Source organism: Dendrobates tinctorius, unplaced genomic scaffold (genome assembly GCF_039654945.1).
Source record: "Dendrobates tinctorius isolate UK_male_01 unplaced genomic scaffold, ASM3965494v1 ptg000162l, whole genome shotgun sequence".
Lineage (NCBI taxonomy): Eukaryota > Metazoa > Chordata > Amphibia > Anura > Dendrobatidae > Dendrobates > Dendrobates tinctorius.
The window spans coordinates 64,492,690-64,509,405 of record NW_027361829.1 but is presented as its reverse complement, the minus strand read 5'-3'; the positions used below and the strand labels follow the sequence as shown (position 1 = coordinate 64,509,405).

Below are 16,716 nucleotides of genomic sequence, written 5' to 3'. Positions count from 1 at the left end.
TTCTCTATCAGCTATACTGTTGTTCTGGTGTGTCTGACCCCCTGGTGTGCGTGTATGCTGCGTTGCTTGTTTGCTTCCCGTGTATGACCCGGCCTGTTCCCTCACTCTGTACTCCGTCTCTCGCTTTGGTACTACTGTCTTCTCCGGTTCTGACCTCCTGGCTTGGCTATCGTTACTCCATTACAGTTTGTCCCTATTGTACCGTCTATTGCCCGTTCTGGTTTTCTGACCTATTGCTACGTCCTGACTATCCTTTCTGTCTAAACCCCGTGGTACTGTATTGCTATCTGGTGCTTTGACCCTGGCTTCGTCTGGTTTCTGTCTCTGTCTATGCCCCTTGGTAACATTGCCCCGTAGTTACCTTTCTAGGAGTTTCCCTGCAGCTCCTAGATCTGTGGAGCTTAGGCCACGCCCCCAGCAGTCATGTGCTTCAGGTCCTGATACTCTGAAGCACGCATCGTCACCGCTGCTGCCCTGCTCCACAGGTATCTGTGAGTACTGTCTTGTACTCAGGACACCCGCACTGGCACAGTGAGCAAGTGCAGTGCGGTGTTCCTGACATTATAGCTGACCATTTCAGGTTTTTTTTTTCCCCCCTCTGAGGGAAAAAAAAAAAAAGTGTGTTATCCTCATGGATCCCATACAAGCTTTGGCTGATCAGGTCAAGCACCTGACCCAAATGTTCCACAAACTTAATGTGGAACAGCGTACGATGGCCCAGACCCAGCAACAGTTGGTGGATACGGTACAGGGGGCTGCCGCTACAGGGGATTCTTGTGCTGGGGATAGAGATGTGTCATTGGCATTCCCAGAATCTCCGGTCAAATTGCCAGACCTTTTCTCAGGGGATAAAAAGGAGTTCAGGTCGTTCAGAGAAGGATGCAAGCTTTTTTTTCTCTGAGACCCCGCTCTTCCGGGGATGAGTTCCAGAGGGTGGGGGTCGTCATTTCCCTACTTCGGGGGGCTCCACAGGCATGGGCTTTCTCTCTCTCTTCCTCTGCTCCTGAACGCATGTCTGTGAATTTGTTCTTTGAGGCTCTGGGGCACATTTATGATGAGCCTGATAGAGTGCTTCTGGCAGAGGATATGGTGATGAATGTGACACAGGGAAGGAACTCTGCTGAATGGTTCTGCTCTGAGTTCAGACGCTGGGCAGCGGAGGTCTCCTGGGATGACGCTGCCCTCCGGGGTTTGTTCTGCAGAAGCCTGTCCGAACGTTTGAAAGATGCCCTAGCCCTTCATCCTCCACCAGATTCTTTGGCGGACGCTATGATCCAGGCTGTCCGCATGGACCGTAGGCTGCGGGCAAGAGGGGTCATGCTACAGGAGATCCCTTTATTCTCCAATCTGAGAGACTCTGCATCTAGTCCTGAGCCCATGGAGGTTGGTGCCACATCATTGGAGGAAAAAGAGAGGCGACACCGAAGAAACAACCAATTGTGCTTTTACTGTGGATCCGCTGGACATTGGAGAAGGAACTGTCCTTCTTGCCCTTCTTCAGTGAAGCCGTCAGGAAAACGACTGAGTCTGGGTAACAATCGAGGAGGTTGCCCAGACTCCCAGGTACCCTTTTACTCGCTTACTAAAATTCTGCTTCCGGTGGAACTGGAACTTACAGGCGGTCCGGTTGGGACTACCGCCTTTGTTGACTGTGGTTCTTCTATTAATCTGATCGATGCCAAAGTTGTGACTTTTCATAAGATAGGGACAGTCAGGTTAAAAGATCCTGTTAAAATCGTGGCAATTGATTCTTCTCCTATCACCCAGGAGGGAATTTGTTTCATGACTGATACCTTTTCTCTGAAAGTGGGTTCCACTCACGTGGAAAAATTAAGATGTTTTGTCATAAATAATCTGCCGGCTGGACTGATACTGGGTATGCCTTGGCTTCAACGTCACAATCCTACTATTGACTGGGTCACAGGGGAGATCATTCAGTGGGGTTGTATGGCTAACGGTCTATGTTGTAACTTGACAACTCTTGTCACCCCAGTAAAATCTGTGTCAGTGTCGTCTGTCGATCTGGAAGGTATTCCGGAGTGCCTGAAAGATTTTGAAGACGTATTTTCTGAAAGTGAGGCTGAGGCGCTACCACCACATAGACCCTTTGATTGTGCCATTAATCTAGTCCCTGGAGCCAAGTTACCCAAGGCTCGCCTGTTCAATTTGTCCGGGCCCGAACGTCTAGCCATGAAGGAGTACATTACTGAGAGCCTCCGCAAAGGGCATATTAGGCCTTCTGTTTCACCTGTGGCAGCGGGCTTCTTTTTTGTTAAGAAAAAAGATGGTGGTTTGCGGCCGTGCCTCGACTTTCGGGAATTAAACAAAATTACTGTGAAAAATACATACCCTCTCCCCCTAATTCCTGATCTATGTAACCAACTCACCGGGGCCAAGTGGTTCTCTAAACTGGATTTACGTGGGGCATATAACCTTATAAGAGTCTGTGAAGGGGACGAATGGAAAACAGCATTCCTGACGACTGAAGGGCTGTTCGAAAACTTGGTCATGCCCTTTGGTCTCACCAACGCTCCTGCTGTTTTTCAGAATTTTATTAATGTAATTTTCTCTGATTTAATCGGTCATTTTGTGGTTATCTATTTGGATGACATTCTGGTGTACTCGGTGGACAGTCAATCTCACTTGCACCATTTGCGGTTGGTTCTCATGAGACTGAGGGAGAATCGTTTGTATGCCAAGCTGGAAAAATGCTCATTTTTCATGCAAGAAGTATCCTTTCTGGGGTTGATTGTGTCAGGGGAGGGGTTCCGCATGGATCCTAAGAAAGTCCAGGCTGTTACGGAGTGGGTGCAACCTCATGACTTGAAAGGGTTGCAACGATTTTTGGGCTTTGCCAACTTTTATAGGAAATTTATTAAGGGCTTTTCGCAGGTGGTAAAGCCTCTAACGGACCTCACTCTCAAGGGAGCTGATGTAAAAAATTGGTCTGTAGCTGCAAAAAACTCTTTCATGACATTAAAAAAGTGCTTTTCTTCAGCCTCTGTATTGGTACAACCCGACCCGTCAAGACCTTTTGTCGTGGAGGTTGACGCCTCGGAAGTGGGGGTGGGGGCAGTTTTGTCTCAGGGCCCTCCTACCCTTACTAACCTGAGGCCTTGCGCCTTCTTCTCTAAAAAATTTTCCTCTGCCGAGAGAAATTACGATGTCGGCAATAGAGAGTTGTTGGCGGTAAAGTTGGCTTTTGAAGAATGGAGGCATTTCCTGGAGGGGTCTGTTCATCCCATTACAGTCATTACTGATCACAAAAATTTGGCCTATATCGAGTCTGCCAAGAGATTGACCCCCAGACAGGCTCGGTGGGTGCTTTTTTTTCTCGTTTTCAGTTTACCATCACATTCCGCCCGGGATCTAAAAACATCAAGGCTGATGCCTTATCCCGAAGCTTTGATTCGGTGTCCCCTCCAGAACCTCCCTCCTCCATTCTTCAGCCAGGAGTAGTGGTGGCCGAAATCTCATCTGAGTTACAGAGAGGGATTTTGGAGGCCCAGGCTCGGGCTCCTGGTGGTAAACCCCCGGGTAAATTGTTTGTACCGGAACGTTTCCGTCTCGGACTTATGCAGGAATTTCATGATTCTATGTTGAGTTCTCACCCTGGGATTGCAGCTACCCGGGGGGCAATTGCAAGGGATTTCTGGTGGCCCTCTATGGTAACAGATATTAAAAAGTTTGTGACTACATGTGGGGTGTGCGCTCGTTCCAAAAGTTCTCAGGTCCGGCCGGCCGGGGAATTGGTGCCTTTGCCAATTCCGGATAGACCATGGACACATTTGTCCATGGATTTTATCACAAATCTTCCTCCTTCCAGGGGCAACTCGGTGATATGGGTGGTGGTGGATAAGTTTTCAAAACAAGCTCACTTTGTACCTCTCCCCGCGTTACCATCTGCTGAAACCCTGGCCCGCTTATTTATGCAGCATATAATTAGGTTACACGGAGTGCCTATGAATGTGGTATCAGACAGAGGGGTACAGTTTGTAGCCAGGTTCTGGAGGGCTTTTTGCAAAAAGCTGGGGATTTCGTTGTCCTTCTCCTCTGCCTACCACCCAGAGTCTAATGGACAGACGGAGCGCACGAACCAATCGTTGGAGCAGATTCTGAGATGCTTGGCCTCTTCCAGGCAGGAGGACTGGTGTGAGGTATTGCCCATGGCAGAGTTTGCATTCAACGGTCGTATGAGTCAGTCTACTGGGAAGTCTCCTTTTCAGGTCAACTATGGCTTTAACCCACATTTTGGAGAGTTTTCCCTTATGGATTCAGGTTGTCCTGGTGCTGAGGATGTGACACAACGTCTTAGAATTCTCTGGAGGGAGGTTCAGAGGAATATTTCCAAGGCCCAGGAAAACTATAAGCGGTTTGCTGACAGGAGGAGGGGGCCAGGTCCAGCATTTGCAGTAGGGGAGAAGGTGTGGCTATCCACCCGCAATATCAAGCTTAAGATACCTTCTATAAAGCTGGGCCCCAAGTTTATTGGCCCATACAAAGTTGTGGAGGTTGTTAACCCAGTAGCCTACCGACTGCAGCTGCCCACCTCCTTTAAAATTTCTAATGTCTTCCACAGGTCCCTGTTAAAGCCTGTGGGGACAGTGAGAGAGGATCCCTCATCAAATGCTCCGCCAGTGCTGGTAGAGGGGCAGCTGGAGTATGAAGTAGGGCGCATTGTTGACTCCCGGTGGGTGCGCCGGAGACTCCAGTATCTGATACACTGGAAGGGGTACTCTCTGGAGGATCGGTCATGGGTTCCGGCCAGTTCGGTGCATGCCGATCGTCTGGTGCGGGCTTTCCACGCCAGATACCCAGACAAGCCTGGGGGTCCAGTGGCCCCCCATTAAGAGGGGGGTACTGTCATGGTTTGAACAGGGTTCTTGCCCTGCACTCACAGGGTTAAGTGTTCGTGGCCTCTTTCTGGATCTGGGAGGGGTATTTATACTCACTCTTTACCAGGGTTCTCTGTCAGCTATACTGTTGTTCTGGTGTGTCTGACCCCTGGTGTGCGTGTATGCTGCGTTGCTTGTTTGCTTCCCGTGTATGACCCGGCCTGTTCCCTCACTCTGTACTCCGTCTCTCGCTTTGGTACTACTGTCTTCTCCGGTTCTGACCTCCTGGCTTGGCTATCGTTACTCCATTACAGTTTGTCCCTATTGTACCGTCTATTGCCCGTTCTGGTTTTCTGACCTATTGCTACGTCCTGACTATCCTTTCTGTCTAAACCCCATGGTACTGTATTGCTATCTGGTGCTTTGACCCTGGCTTCGTCTGGTTTCTGTCTCTGTCTATGCCCCTTGGTAACATTGCCCCGTAGTTACCTTTCTAGGAGTTTCCCTGCAGCTCCTAGATCTGTGGAGCTTAGGCCACGCCCCCAGCAGTCATGTGCTTCAGGTCCTGATACTCTGAAGCACGCATCGTCACCGCTGCTGCCCTGCTCCACAGGTATCTGTGAGTACTGTCTTTGTACTCAGGACACCCGCACTGGCACAGTGAGCAAGTGCAGTGCGGTGTTCCTGACACCAGCACCACGCATGGAATGTCAGGTGGTGTGATGATATCACTACAGTGTGCTGCCCGCACTGTTTCACTACAAAACAAGCTGGATGAGGCGAGGCTATGGAGGATGAACAGTGAAGCAGGATATGGTGATTACAAGTTGGATATTGTTTCATTTCTTTTTAGCATGCAGCTGGAGTCAGGTGGGGGAAAGGGTGGGTCTGTTGGGCCATTACACTGTGTGTGCAAGGCTATGGGAATCATCATACTGTGTATAAGGGTTTGTGGGGACCATAATACTGTATATAGGAGGCGGTGTGGACAATCATACTGTTTATAATGACCTGTGAGGGCAATCATACTGTATATTTAATATAAGGATGTTGTGAGGGTATGTGTGGAGATATGGACAGAGAGGGGGGGGAACAATGGAGAGGGGATAGAATGAAGTAGGTTTTTGGTTGTGGCAATGTATTTGTGTACTGATGGTGATTCTGTAGATGCTTTCATGTTCTGATAGTGGTTCTGTTGCTGTATTGATGGTAGTTCTGGTGATGCTGTCATGCACTGATGGTTGTTCTGTTGTTGTATTTTTGCACTGATAGGGTTTTGATGATGTTTTTGTACTTATGATGGTCCTCATGTATTGCTGTATTGAAGGTGGCTCTGGTGCTGTATTCATGTGCTGATGGTGGTTCTTGTGCTGTACTCATATGCTGTTCATGGTTATGGTGCTGTACGTCTGCACTCATGGTGGTTTCTGGTGCTGTATTCCTCTATAGGAGACAATGATTTTTCTGTAAACTGCAGTGGTCCCCAACATTTCTAACCTTGAGAGCCACATCCAGCTCTGAGAGAGGGTCGCGAGCAACATCCAGCTCTGAGAGAGGGTCGCAAGCCACATCCAGATCTGAGAGAGGGTCGCGAGCCACATCCAGGTCTGAGAGAGAGTAGCGAGCCACATCTGGCTCCCATACTCCCTCACAATAGTGGCAACCAAAGCCCCTATTACGGGTATAATGACAGCCAAAACTTTTCCACAGAAGCAGTATACCAAGATAAAAGGGTTCCCCCAATCCCCCCTTCAGTATTCTACCATCAAGCACTCCCTCTGTTTATCCAGCTTCAAGCACCTTCTCTGATCGGTAGTATCATCCTGTCTCCAGCACACCATCCTTAAATTATCTCTAAACCGTTAAGACCAGTATATGTGCATCCAGATCTGCTCTTCTGTGCTGGACTACTCACAAAATTCATCATTTTGAGATGTGCTCCTCATAGCTCTTTGCTAGACCTGGAGCTAATGCACCAAGCTAGCAGACAGCCGCGAGCCACATGTGGCTCCTGAGCTACAGGTTGAGGATCCCTGGAATACTGCAATACTGTGGTATTGCAGTATGTCATAGAAGCAATCAGATGTTCTCTGGCTCAAGTAGTCCGCTATGGGGAGTAAATTATGATTAAACACCCTTAAACAAAATCCCCCCAAGCAATTACAGAATTGATTTATTTCATTGCAGGTTTAAATTGCACTGCGGTAAGGACACCATTGAGGCAGCAGAAAATCTATAATCAGCCCTGACAGCACCACGGACACATTAGTCCATGTCCTAATATTTCAGTAATCCTCTTATATGTGAGCTGCACACAGTAGTTGCTCTTGATCTCTTGCTGTGATGTGAACCTAGGAGATACATTAACTAGTCATTTACTAGCTTATGAATAGATACAATATACAAATCAAATATTTTTAATTTGCTGGAAAGCTTTCAAAGGACTCAAAGTTAGTATTTTCCAGTAAGGCTAAGCTTATGCAGGCCTTTTTTTCAGTTCATGTTTTGTCCATTTGTGAAATGGAAAACATATGGACCACACATGGACCTCATATGGACCTCAGATCCAAGCGAAAGCGCATTACACTTTAGTCTGACTCAACCTACAAAGCAAATTAGTGCGTGTAAATTGCAGTCAGCTCTTGCACCTGTTCGGTATGTGACCACATCATGTTTGCTATTTGTGGACTTGACTGGTCAGCGCACAGTATATGTGAACTTAGCTTTAGGCAACCGGCTATGTTGAGTATACTAAAAATTTAGTACATTCCCTGATATTTTATCCTTTTGCTGGACTACCTTTTCCCTGACATAATTTTAAACTGCAGTCGATAACTGGCAGACACAATAGCTGTAAAAAAATAGAAATAAACATTTTTAAGATAGCGCACTGATTCCAAGCAATGTCTCATTTCCACGGCTATACATTTCCTAAGTTAAGGCCCCGTCACACTAAGCGACTTACCAGCGATCCCGACACCGATATGAAGGTGTCAGGATTGCTAGTAAGTCGCTATGTGATCGCTGGTGAGCTCTCACACAGACAGCTTCACCAGCGATCAGCACAGCGATGCCGAGCGCCCGGCATCGCTGGCTATCGCTGTAGAAAATAGATTCAAAATAAAAAATATAGTTATTCTCACCTTCCGATGTCCCGTTCAGCCATCCTGCCTCTCTCCACGCTCCGGTCCCAGTGAGCCTTTGCACGAATGACCGCGAGATGTCACGGTCTCGAGGGATAACAAAGTCTTGCGGTCATTCATGCAAAGGATCACTGGGACCGGAGCGTGGAGAGAGGCGGGATGGCTGAACGGGACATCGGAAGGTGAGAATTACTATATTTTTTTAATTATTTTTTACACCTGATCGCTGGTCTCCCGCTGTCACACACAGCGATGCGTGCTGGCCAGCGGGAGACCAGCGACCAAAGAAATGTCCAGAGGTTTCTTGCAGCGATCAGTGATACCGGCAGGGGGGCCGCTCGCTGATCGCTGTCACACACAGCGATCTCGCTGGTGAGATCGCTGTTACGTCACAAAAGTTGTGACTCAGCAGCGATCTCGCACCGAGATCGCTTAGTGAGACGGGGCCTTTAGGGCTTGTGCATCTGAACAATTATGCAAAGTTCATTCTGATCAGAGTTTGATCAGAGTGTGATCACAGTGTTCTCTGATTCTCTCAGGTGAGGAGAAGATGGAGATAAAAATGTCTCCATTCTGTGGGTGTGTGGAAATCGGTCTGCACTCAGATGTCATACGAGGGTGTTTTTTATGCATTCATTGACTTGTATGGCCCAGTGCGATCCGAACATCAGATCAAATTCGGGCATGCAGTGAAATTCTGACTTGTGCATGGACAAATAGACTAACATTAGTTTGATGTTTTGTTGGATCACATTTGGATCACAAATACGGTTATCTGCACCTGCCTTAACCCCTTCACACCCGAGCCTGTTTTTGCCTTCGTGACCGGGCCAATTTTTTCAATTCTGACCAGTGTCACTTTATGAGGTCATAACTCTAGAACGCTTCAACAGATCCTACTGATTCTGACAATGTTTTCTCATGACATATTGTACTTCATGATGGTGGTAAAATTTTTTAGATATGAGCTGCGCTTATTTGTTAAAAGAATCAAAATTTGGCGAAAATTTAGAAAATTTTGCAAATTTCAAACTTTTAATTTTTATGCCCTTAAATCAGAGAGTGATATCGCACAAAATAGTTAATAAATAACATTTCCCACATGTCTACTTTACATCTGCACAATTTTGGAAACATAATTTTTTTTTTTAGGAAGTTATAAGGGTTAAAAGTTAACCAGCGATTTCTCATTTTTACAACAAAATTTGCAACACCATTTTTTTTTAGGGACCACCTTACATTTGAAGTGAGTTTGGGGGGTCAATATGACAGAAAATACCCAAAAGTGACACCATTCTAAAAACTGCACCTCTTAATGTACTCAAAACCACATTCAAGAAGTTTATTAACCCTTCAGGTGCTTCACATGAATGAATGGAATATGGAAGGAAAAAATAAACATTTAACTTTTTTTCACAAACATTTTACTTCAAAACCATTTTTTTTTATTTTCACAAGTGTAAAAAGAGAAAATGAACCACAAAATTTTTTGTGCAATTTCTCCCGAATACGCAGATGCCCCGTATGTGGGGCTAAACCACTGTTTGAGCACACGGTAGAGCTCAGAACGGAAGGAGCGCCGTTTGACTTTTTCAATGCAGAATTGGCAGGAATTGAGATCGGATGCCATGTCGCATTTGGAGAGCCCCTGATGTACCTAAACAGTGGAAACCCCCCACAAGTGACCCCATTTTGGAAACTAGACCCCTTAAAGAACTTATCTAGATGTGTTGTGAACACTTTGAACCCCCAAGTGCTTCACAGAAATTTATAACGTAGAGCCATGAAAATAAAAAATCATTTTTTTTTCCACAAAAATGATCTTTTAGCCCCCAATTTTTATTTTCACAAGGGTAACAGGAGAAATTGGACCCTAAGAGTTGTTGTCCAATTTGTCCTGAGTACGCTGGTACCCCATATGTGGGAGAAAAATACTGTTTGGGCTCACGGTGGGGCTCGGAAGGGAAGTAGTGACGTACTGAAATGCAGACTTTGATGGAATGGTCTACGGGCGTCATATTGCATTTACAGAGCCCCTGATGTGCCTAAACAGTGGAAACCCCCAATTCTACTTCCAACCCTAACCCCAACACACCCCTAACCCTAATCTCAGCCCTAACCATAACCCTAACCACAAACCTAGCACCAACACACCCATAACCTTAATCCTAGCCCTAACCCTAGCCCTTGCCCTAGCGCTAACCTGTGTACCTGCTTTTTTCTTTTTTTTTTCTTTACTTTTTTTTTGTGACAAGATCGCTGTGCTGCGATCTGACTCATAGTAACGCCACTTCTCCTCTGATCTCACACTGACAGATGATCAGAGGAGAAGCAGCGTTACTATGTGACAAGATCGCTGCCTGGCACACAGTAACGTGACTTCTCCTCTGATCTCACAATGACAGATGATCAGAGGAGAAGCAGCGTTACTGTGTGACAAGATCAGCTGTGCCAGGCAGCGATCTAGTCACACAGTAATGCTGCTTCACCTCTGATCATCTGTCAGTGTTAGATCAGAGGAGAAGCCGCGTTACAATGAGTGAGATCGCCGGGAAACAAGCAGCTTTCCCAGCGATCGCTCCCATTGGCTGCTGTGACGCTGACGTCATCAGGACCTGAACCACTCAGGTCTCGATGATGTCGGGGGTCCCAGCATGCATTGTGCACCGGGATCCCCGCGTTGTAAGGTATGTGGGGGTCCCGGGGGGCACAAAACCGCCGACAGTAGATAAACGTCGGCGCTACACAAAGCCCAGCAAGCGCCAACGTTTATCTACAGTGGGCGGTCGGGAAGCGGTTAATAGTGATATAATATCACAATACCAAGTTGTCTAGTCGTTGCCAAGGATAAAGCACTAGGAATTACAAGGTCACGTAGGATGGTGGACCACTTCGGGTTATAAGATAGCTGGATCAATAGGCATCATCATATCAGTGGACCAGCTGGGATCAGGCTTGTCTGTCATTAAGTATATCAATGGCAGCCAACAACATTTAAGTCAAATTTAGCACTGGCCTACTGAAAGTGAATACTGGAGGTTTTAATGACTTGCAGAAATTAGTTGGAATAGATATATGAAAACCATTAGCTATAATAACTCGACATGGCATATTTAGCAGTATTTGGCGTTACAACCAGAGGTGTAACTTGTAGCTCCAATGCAAAATGTTTAATAGAGATCCCCAACTATACGACTATAATACTGGTGGTAGCAGGATTCTCGGTCTCACTAAGGGTCCCGTTACATTTAGCGATGCACCAGCAATCCTGACAACGATACGACCTGGTCAGGATCGCTGGTGCATTGCTAAATGCTCGCTAGTGAGCTGCCAAACAGGCAGATCTCACCAGCGACGCAGCAACGATCCAGCAATGCCCGGCGGTCGCTCTTACCTGTCACACGGCAGCGATGATAACGACTTCCGCCTGTGTCCATGCGTCGCTAGTCGGCGCCAGCGGGACGCCAACGAGGAGAAAAAGACCCAGAACGTTCAAGCGCGATCAGCGATATCCAGTGGGGGGGGGGCGGTCGGAGGTAGGGGTCACATGTAGTGAGAACACTAGTGATATCACTGTTCTGTCACAAAATCGGTGACGCTTTAGCGATATCGCTAGCGATCTCGCTATGTGTAAAAGGCCCTTAAGTCACCAGTTCCAGGATGCGACTGTTATCTGTGGTGCTGAGTCACTTCTCGCAGACAAGATGTGGGTCAGGGTAGTCAAGGAGTCCAAGGTCAAAAGCCAGGAGGGTATGTCATAAACAGAGGGAAGAGACAATGGCATAGTTAGGTAATGGTCTGAGGTCAGAATACCAGGAGGGAAGTGGATCAGAGCAAAGCGAGCAGGCAAAACAGAGGGTCAGAACGAGGTCCAAGGTCAGGTAGCAAAAAGATCCAAAAGCAGAGCACTAGGCACAGAGAGACAAACCACACAGAGCAGAATGTACATCTGGCAGAGAAATGGGACTGACAGCCTAGCTAAGTAGCTGGGTATTCACCTGGGACAGGTAACACTTGAAGGCAGCCCGGAACCTGGCCCAAGCTGTCAATCAAAGCACCGACAGCTTAGCACGTCCCTGCACCAGATTGGACGGCTGAGCTGTCAGAAACTGCATCCCATACACAGTGAAGGGTGGAATCATGACAGTATCCCTGTTACCTCTGCACCTTCTGTTGTTCACAGCTTGGATGCATTTCCTTTATGTGGGGAACAAGTTTTCTTTGTCAGAGTCCAGAAATATCAAACTAAGCTGGCACCTAGTTCTGTTCATACACCATCCAGTTTCTGAACACATTCCCTAGGTTATAGCTGTGTATAAAATACCCAGCTTCTATCTTCTACAATAACTATGACCCTCCACAAGCAAGTGATCTAACGACTATTCTTGATAAAGAGATATACGGAGCATTGTCAGAGGTGACACAGGATAGATGTTTCTGCCACTGGGGAACACCCGCTCTCTGCAGTATTTACCTCAGTAATTATTTCTTGCTGATGCTCTTCAATATGATCCATAAAGTACAGTCATACTGAATGTGACATTTTACCGCAGCACCTGTATTTCATGATTGTGAACCCTTCACTTACCTAGCACTCGTCCCAGGAAAAGGGCCTTTGGTCCATTAAACTGAGTTTCTGAAGAAGGAGGAAGGCTGTATGTTGCTGGAGAGTAATGATCAAGCTGAAGAACAGGAATAAAAGAAAGGCAAGAGGATAGTGAGACGGGAGTTTAAATAATACCCACTGACATTATATTTCATTGGATCAGCTCTTTTTAATATCACATATTCCTGGTGACACCTTTTCTAATACATCTATGACCACAAGAAGAATCCATGTCCTTAAAATGAAGGTGAGCTATAAATGTATCGAGAAGAGAACGTTCTAGTCTTTCTCCAGTCCTGGTAATATGAGTGCAGTGCAGCATGTGTACTTTATGCAGAATTGTATATACCTTTGTTACATCCAGAAATTCCACCTTTTAACTTAAAGGGTTAGGCTATGTGCACACGTAGCGGAACTCTCGGAAGTTACCGCGAGAATTCCAGAATTCCATTCCGCAGGAAAATCGCATTTTAAATTCTCGCCATTTTCCAGCGGAAAAATAGCGATTTGCAAGCGTAATTAGCTTGCAGAATGCTAGCATTTTCCAAGCGATCTCGAGCATCGCTTGGAGAACTGATTGACAGGTTGGTCACACTCGTCAAACATAGTGTTTGACGAGTGTGACCAACTTTTTACTACTGAGGCTGCCTATGCGGCATCAGTAGTAAAAGATAGGATAAAAAAAATTAAAAAATATTGTTATTCTCACCTTCCGGCGTCCCGCGCAGCCTTCCCGCCTCTCTCCACGCTCCCGGCATCTTCCGGTGCCAGTAGTCCTTTGCGCGAATGACCGCAAGACGTCGCACTCCTGCGACGTTATCGCAAACGACCGCGAGATCTCAACATCATCGCGGTCATTCTTGCAAAGGCTTACTGGGACCGGGAGCGTGGAGAGAGGCGGGAAGGCTGCGTGGGATGCCAGAAGGTGAGAATAGCAATATTTTTTATTTTAATTCTATTTTTTACAGGGATATGGTACCCACAGCTCGGAGGACAGTCTCCTCTCCTCCGAACCGTGGGTACCATCCGCAAATGTTCTGCTTACTTTTCGCATGGTGGGCACAGCCACATGCGAGAAGTAAGCGGAACAATGCAATCCTATGGGTGCGGGATCGCCGCAATACCGCTAAATTAATGAGCATGCTGCGTTTTTTACCGCAAAGCGATTCCGCCGCGAAAAAAACCGCAGCATTAGCATTGCGGAATTCCATAGGATTGCATGGGATGCTTATTTTTCGTGTTTTTACGGCAAAATCGTGAGTTTAAAACCGCCGCAAAAACGCGAAAAAACCGCGACGTGTGAATGTAGCCTTATTATTCCCAAAATGTTAAGTTATTCCCTAACCATAGGATAGGGGATAACTTACTGGCTGCTGGGGGTTCAACTGTTGAGACCCCTGTGAACTCAAAATTGAGGTTCTGGGGTGCACATGTTCAACCTATGCAACCATTTATAGTCTATGGAACTGTTGGAGTACAGCTCTCCGCTTTCTCTAGTAGTCCCACAGACAATAAGCGATAGCTTAACATTTTGGAAAAATCCCTTTAAACATCAAGTAGTAAAATTCTTCATCACTCTTCTATTTATAATTGGGGTCTTAAGGCTAGTTATTACTCCAAGAGTAGTCCTTTTATATGAAAATGGTTAAAGTTACCCAAACAAATACAAGAGCATGCAACACTTAAGCTCTAGAAAATCCAACTTTTTTTTAAGGGTACGCCAACATTAACCCCTTAACGACCGGGGTTATTTTCGTTTTTGCATTTTGTTTTTCGCTCTCTTTCTTCCCAGAGCCATAACTTTTTTATATGGCCATGTGAGGGCTTATTTTTTGCGGGATGAGTTGTACTTTTGAACAATACCATTGATTTTACCATGTCGTGTACTAGAAAACGGGAAAAAAATTCCAAGTGCGGTGAAATTGCAAAAAAAGTGCAATCCCACACTTGTTTTTTGCTTGGCTTTTTTGCTAGGTTCACTAAATGCTAAAACTGACCCAACCATTATGATTCACCAGGTCATTACGAGTTCATAGACACCAAACATGTCTAGGTTCTTTTTTATCTAAGTGGTGAAAAAGAAATCCAAAGTTTGCTAAAAAAACAGACAAACCATTTTCCGAGACCTGTAGCGTCTCCATTTTTCGTGATCTGGGGTCAGGTGAGGGCTTATTTTTTGTGTGCCGAGCTGACGTTTTTAATGATACCACTTTTATGCAGACACGTTCTTTTGATCGCCCGTTATTGCATTTTAATGCATTGTCACAGAGATCAAAAAAACGTAATTCTGGGGTTTTGACTTTTCTTCTCGCTACGCCGTTTAGCGATCGGGTTAATGCTTTTTTTTTTTATTGATAGATCGGGCGATTCTGAATGCGGCGATACCTAATATATGTATGTGGGATTTTTTTTTACTGCTTTATTTTGATTGGGGCGATTTGAACTTTTAGGTTTTTTTATTTTTTTTATTTTTAAACATTTTTTTTTAACTTTTTGGCATGCTTCAATAGCCTCCATAGGAAGCTTGAAGCATGCACAACTCAATCGCCCATATGTAGCAGATTTACGCCTGTGCTTTCAGCGCCGACCACCGGGCGGCGCTGAAAGCCATCAGTCTGGAACAACCATAGAGGTCTCTATGAGACCTCTGGTTGTCCAGGCAACATGACGCCGACCCCCAATCACGTGACGGGGGTCGGCGATGAGCTCCCTTCCGGCCCGGCGGCCGGAAGTGCTATTCAAATGCCCGCTGTCAGCTTTCACAGCGGGATTTAACTAGTTACTAGGCGCGGGCGGACAGCGATTCCGCTCGCGCCTATTGCGGGCACATGTCAGCTGTTCAAAACAGATGACATGTCCCGGCTTTGATGCGGGCTCAGCGCCGGAGCCCTCATCAAAGCAGGGGAGATGTCTGATGACGGACTGTGTCCGTCATTGGACATTAAGGGGTTAAACTGCTGCAAAGACCCCTTGCAATCAGTTGTGATCTGTGTGGAAGCTCAGCAGCAAGTGTTAAATTGCTCAACAATAGCTGGATACAGACATGTTGGATCTTCCACAGAGAGAAATGCTCTTTATACAATAGTTATTTTCTATTCTTGCTACAAGATGAGAGACATGACCTGAGAAATGTTGCTTTTTGGTTAGCATATCATGGCCACACAAAACTGGGTTATATAATAAATAAAAACAAAACACTCTGTATTACTTATTGGAAGAAAAATGCCCGTGAGTTTTATTTTGGGTTATTACAGTTTAGTAAAATCCAAAACTCAATAAATATCCATAAATAAACCATTATACCATAACCAAGACCAATCCGCCCATAAAATGAGCAATTTTCCCACAATAAAAACATCACGACAAAAAGGAGATAGGAAAAAGGAGAGGGAGGGTGGGGATCCTCTTCTCCTGACAGGAACGCTACTGAGGAGAGAAATGTTTAAAGCAGGGCATTTATAGATAAACAAACAGCCGCCAGAAACAAGTGAGCCAATAGGAAGCCGTTAAAAAGGCGCCAGTATAGCTGGCCACAGCTGTTGCTAGCCAGATTTCACAAAGCCAGCAGAGCCCAGTTGACCTCCAAGTGACCTCCTTTACGATAACACAGCGGCCTGTGTAGCCATGTGACCCCTCCTATATTCCCTCATTACATGCGGGGGGGGGCTGTCATGGCCACAAAAGACCGACTTATATAATAAATAAAAACACAACACTGTATTACTTATTGGAAGAAAAATGGCCGTGAGTTTTATTATGGGTTATTACAGTTTAACCCATTAACCCCCAAGGGTGGTTTGCACGTTGATGACCGGGCCAATTTTTACAATTCTGACCACAGTCCCTTAGTGAGGTAATAACTCTTCCATGGATCCCGGTGATTCTGACATTGTTTTCTTGTGACATATTGTACGTCATGTTAGTAGTAAAATTTCATTTAAATAACTTGCGTTTATTTGTGAAAAAAACGTAAATTTGGCGAAAATTTTTACAATTTTGCAATTCTCCAACTTTGAATTTTTATGCCCTTAAATCACAGAGATACGGCACACAAAAAACTTAATAAATAACATTTTCCACATGTTTACTTTACATCAGTGAAGAACCAGAAAAAGAATAATCCTTAAAAATT

At 45.7% G+C, this 16,716-nt stretch overlaps 1 protein-coding gene across 1 annotated transcript in view; it reads right to left on the bottom strand.

The window, feature by feature from the left end:
* CNTNAP2 (contactin associated protein 2) overlaps nt 1–16,716 on the bottom strand; it is a 2,930,334-nt gene that overhangs the window by 98,518 nt on the left and 2,815,100 nt on the right. The window contains exon 21 of the mRNA XM_073550056.1: nt 12,567–12,660. Coding sequence (XP_073406157.1) covers nt 12,567–12,660 — 94 coding nt within the window. The remainder of the gene's footprint in view (nt 1–12,566; nt 12,661–16,716) is intronic.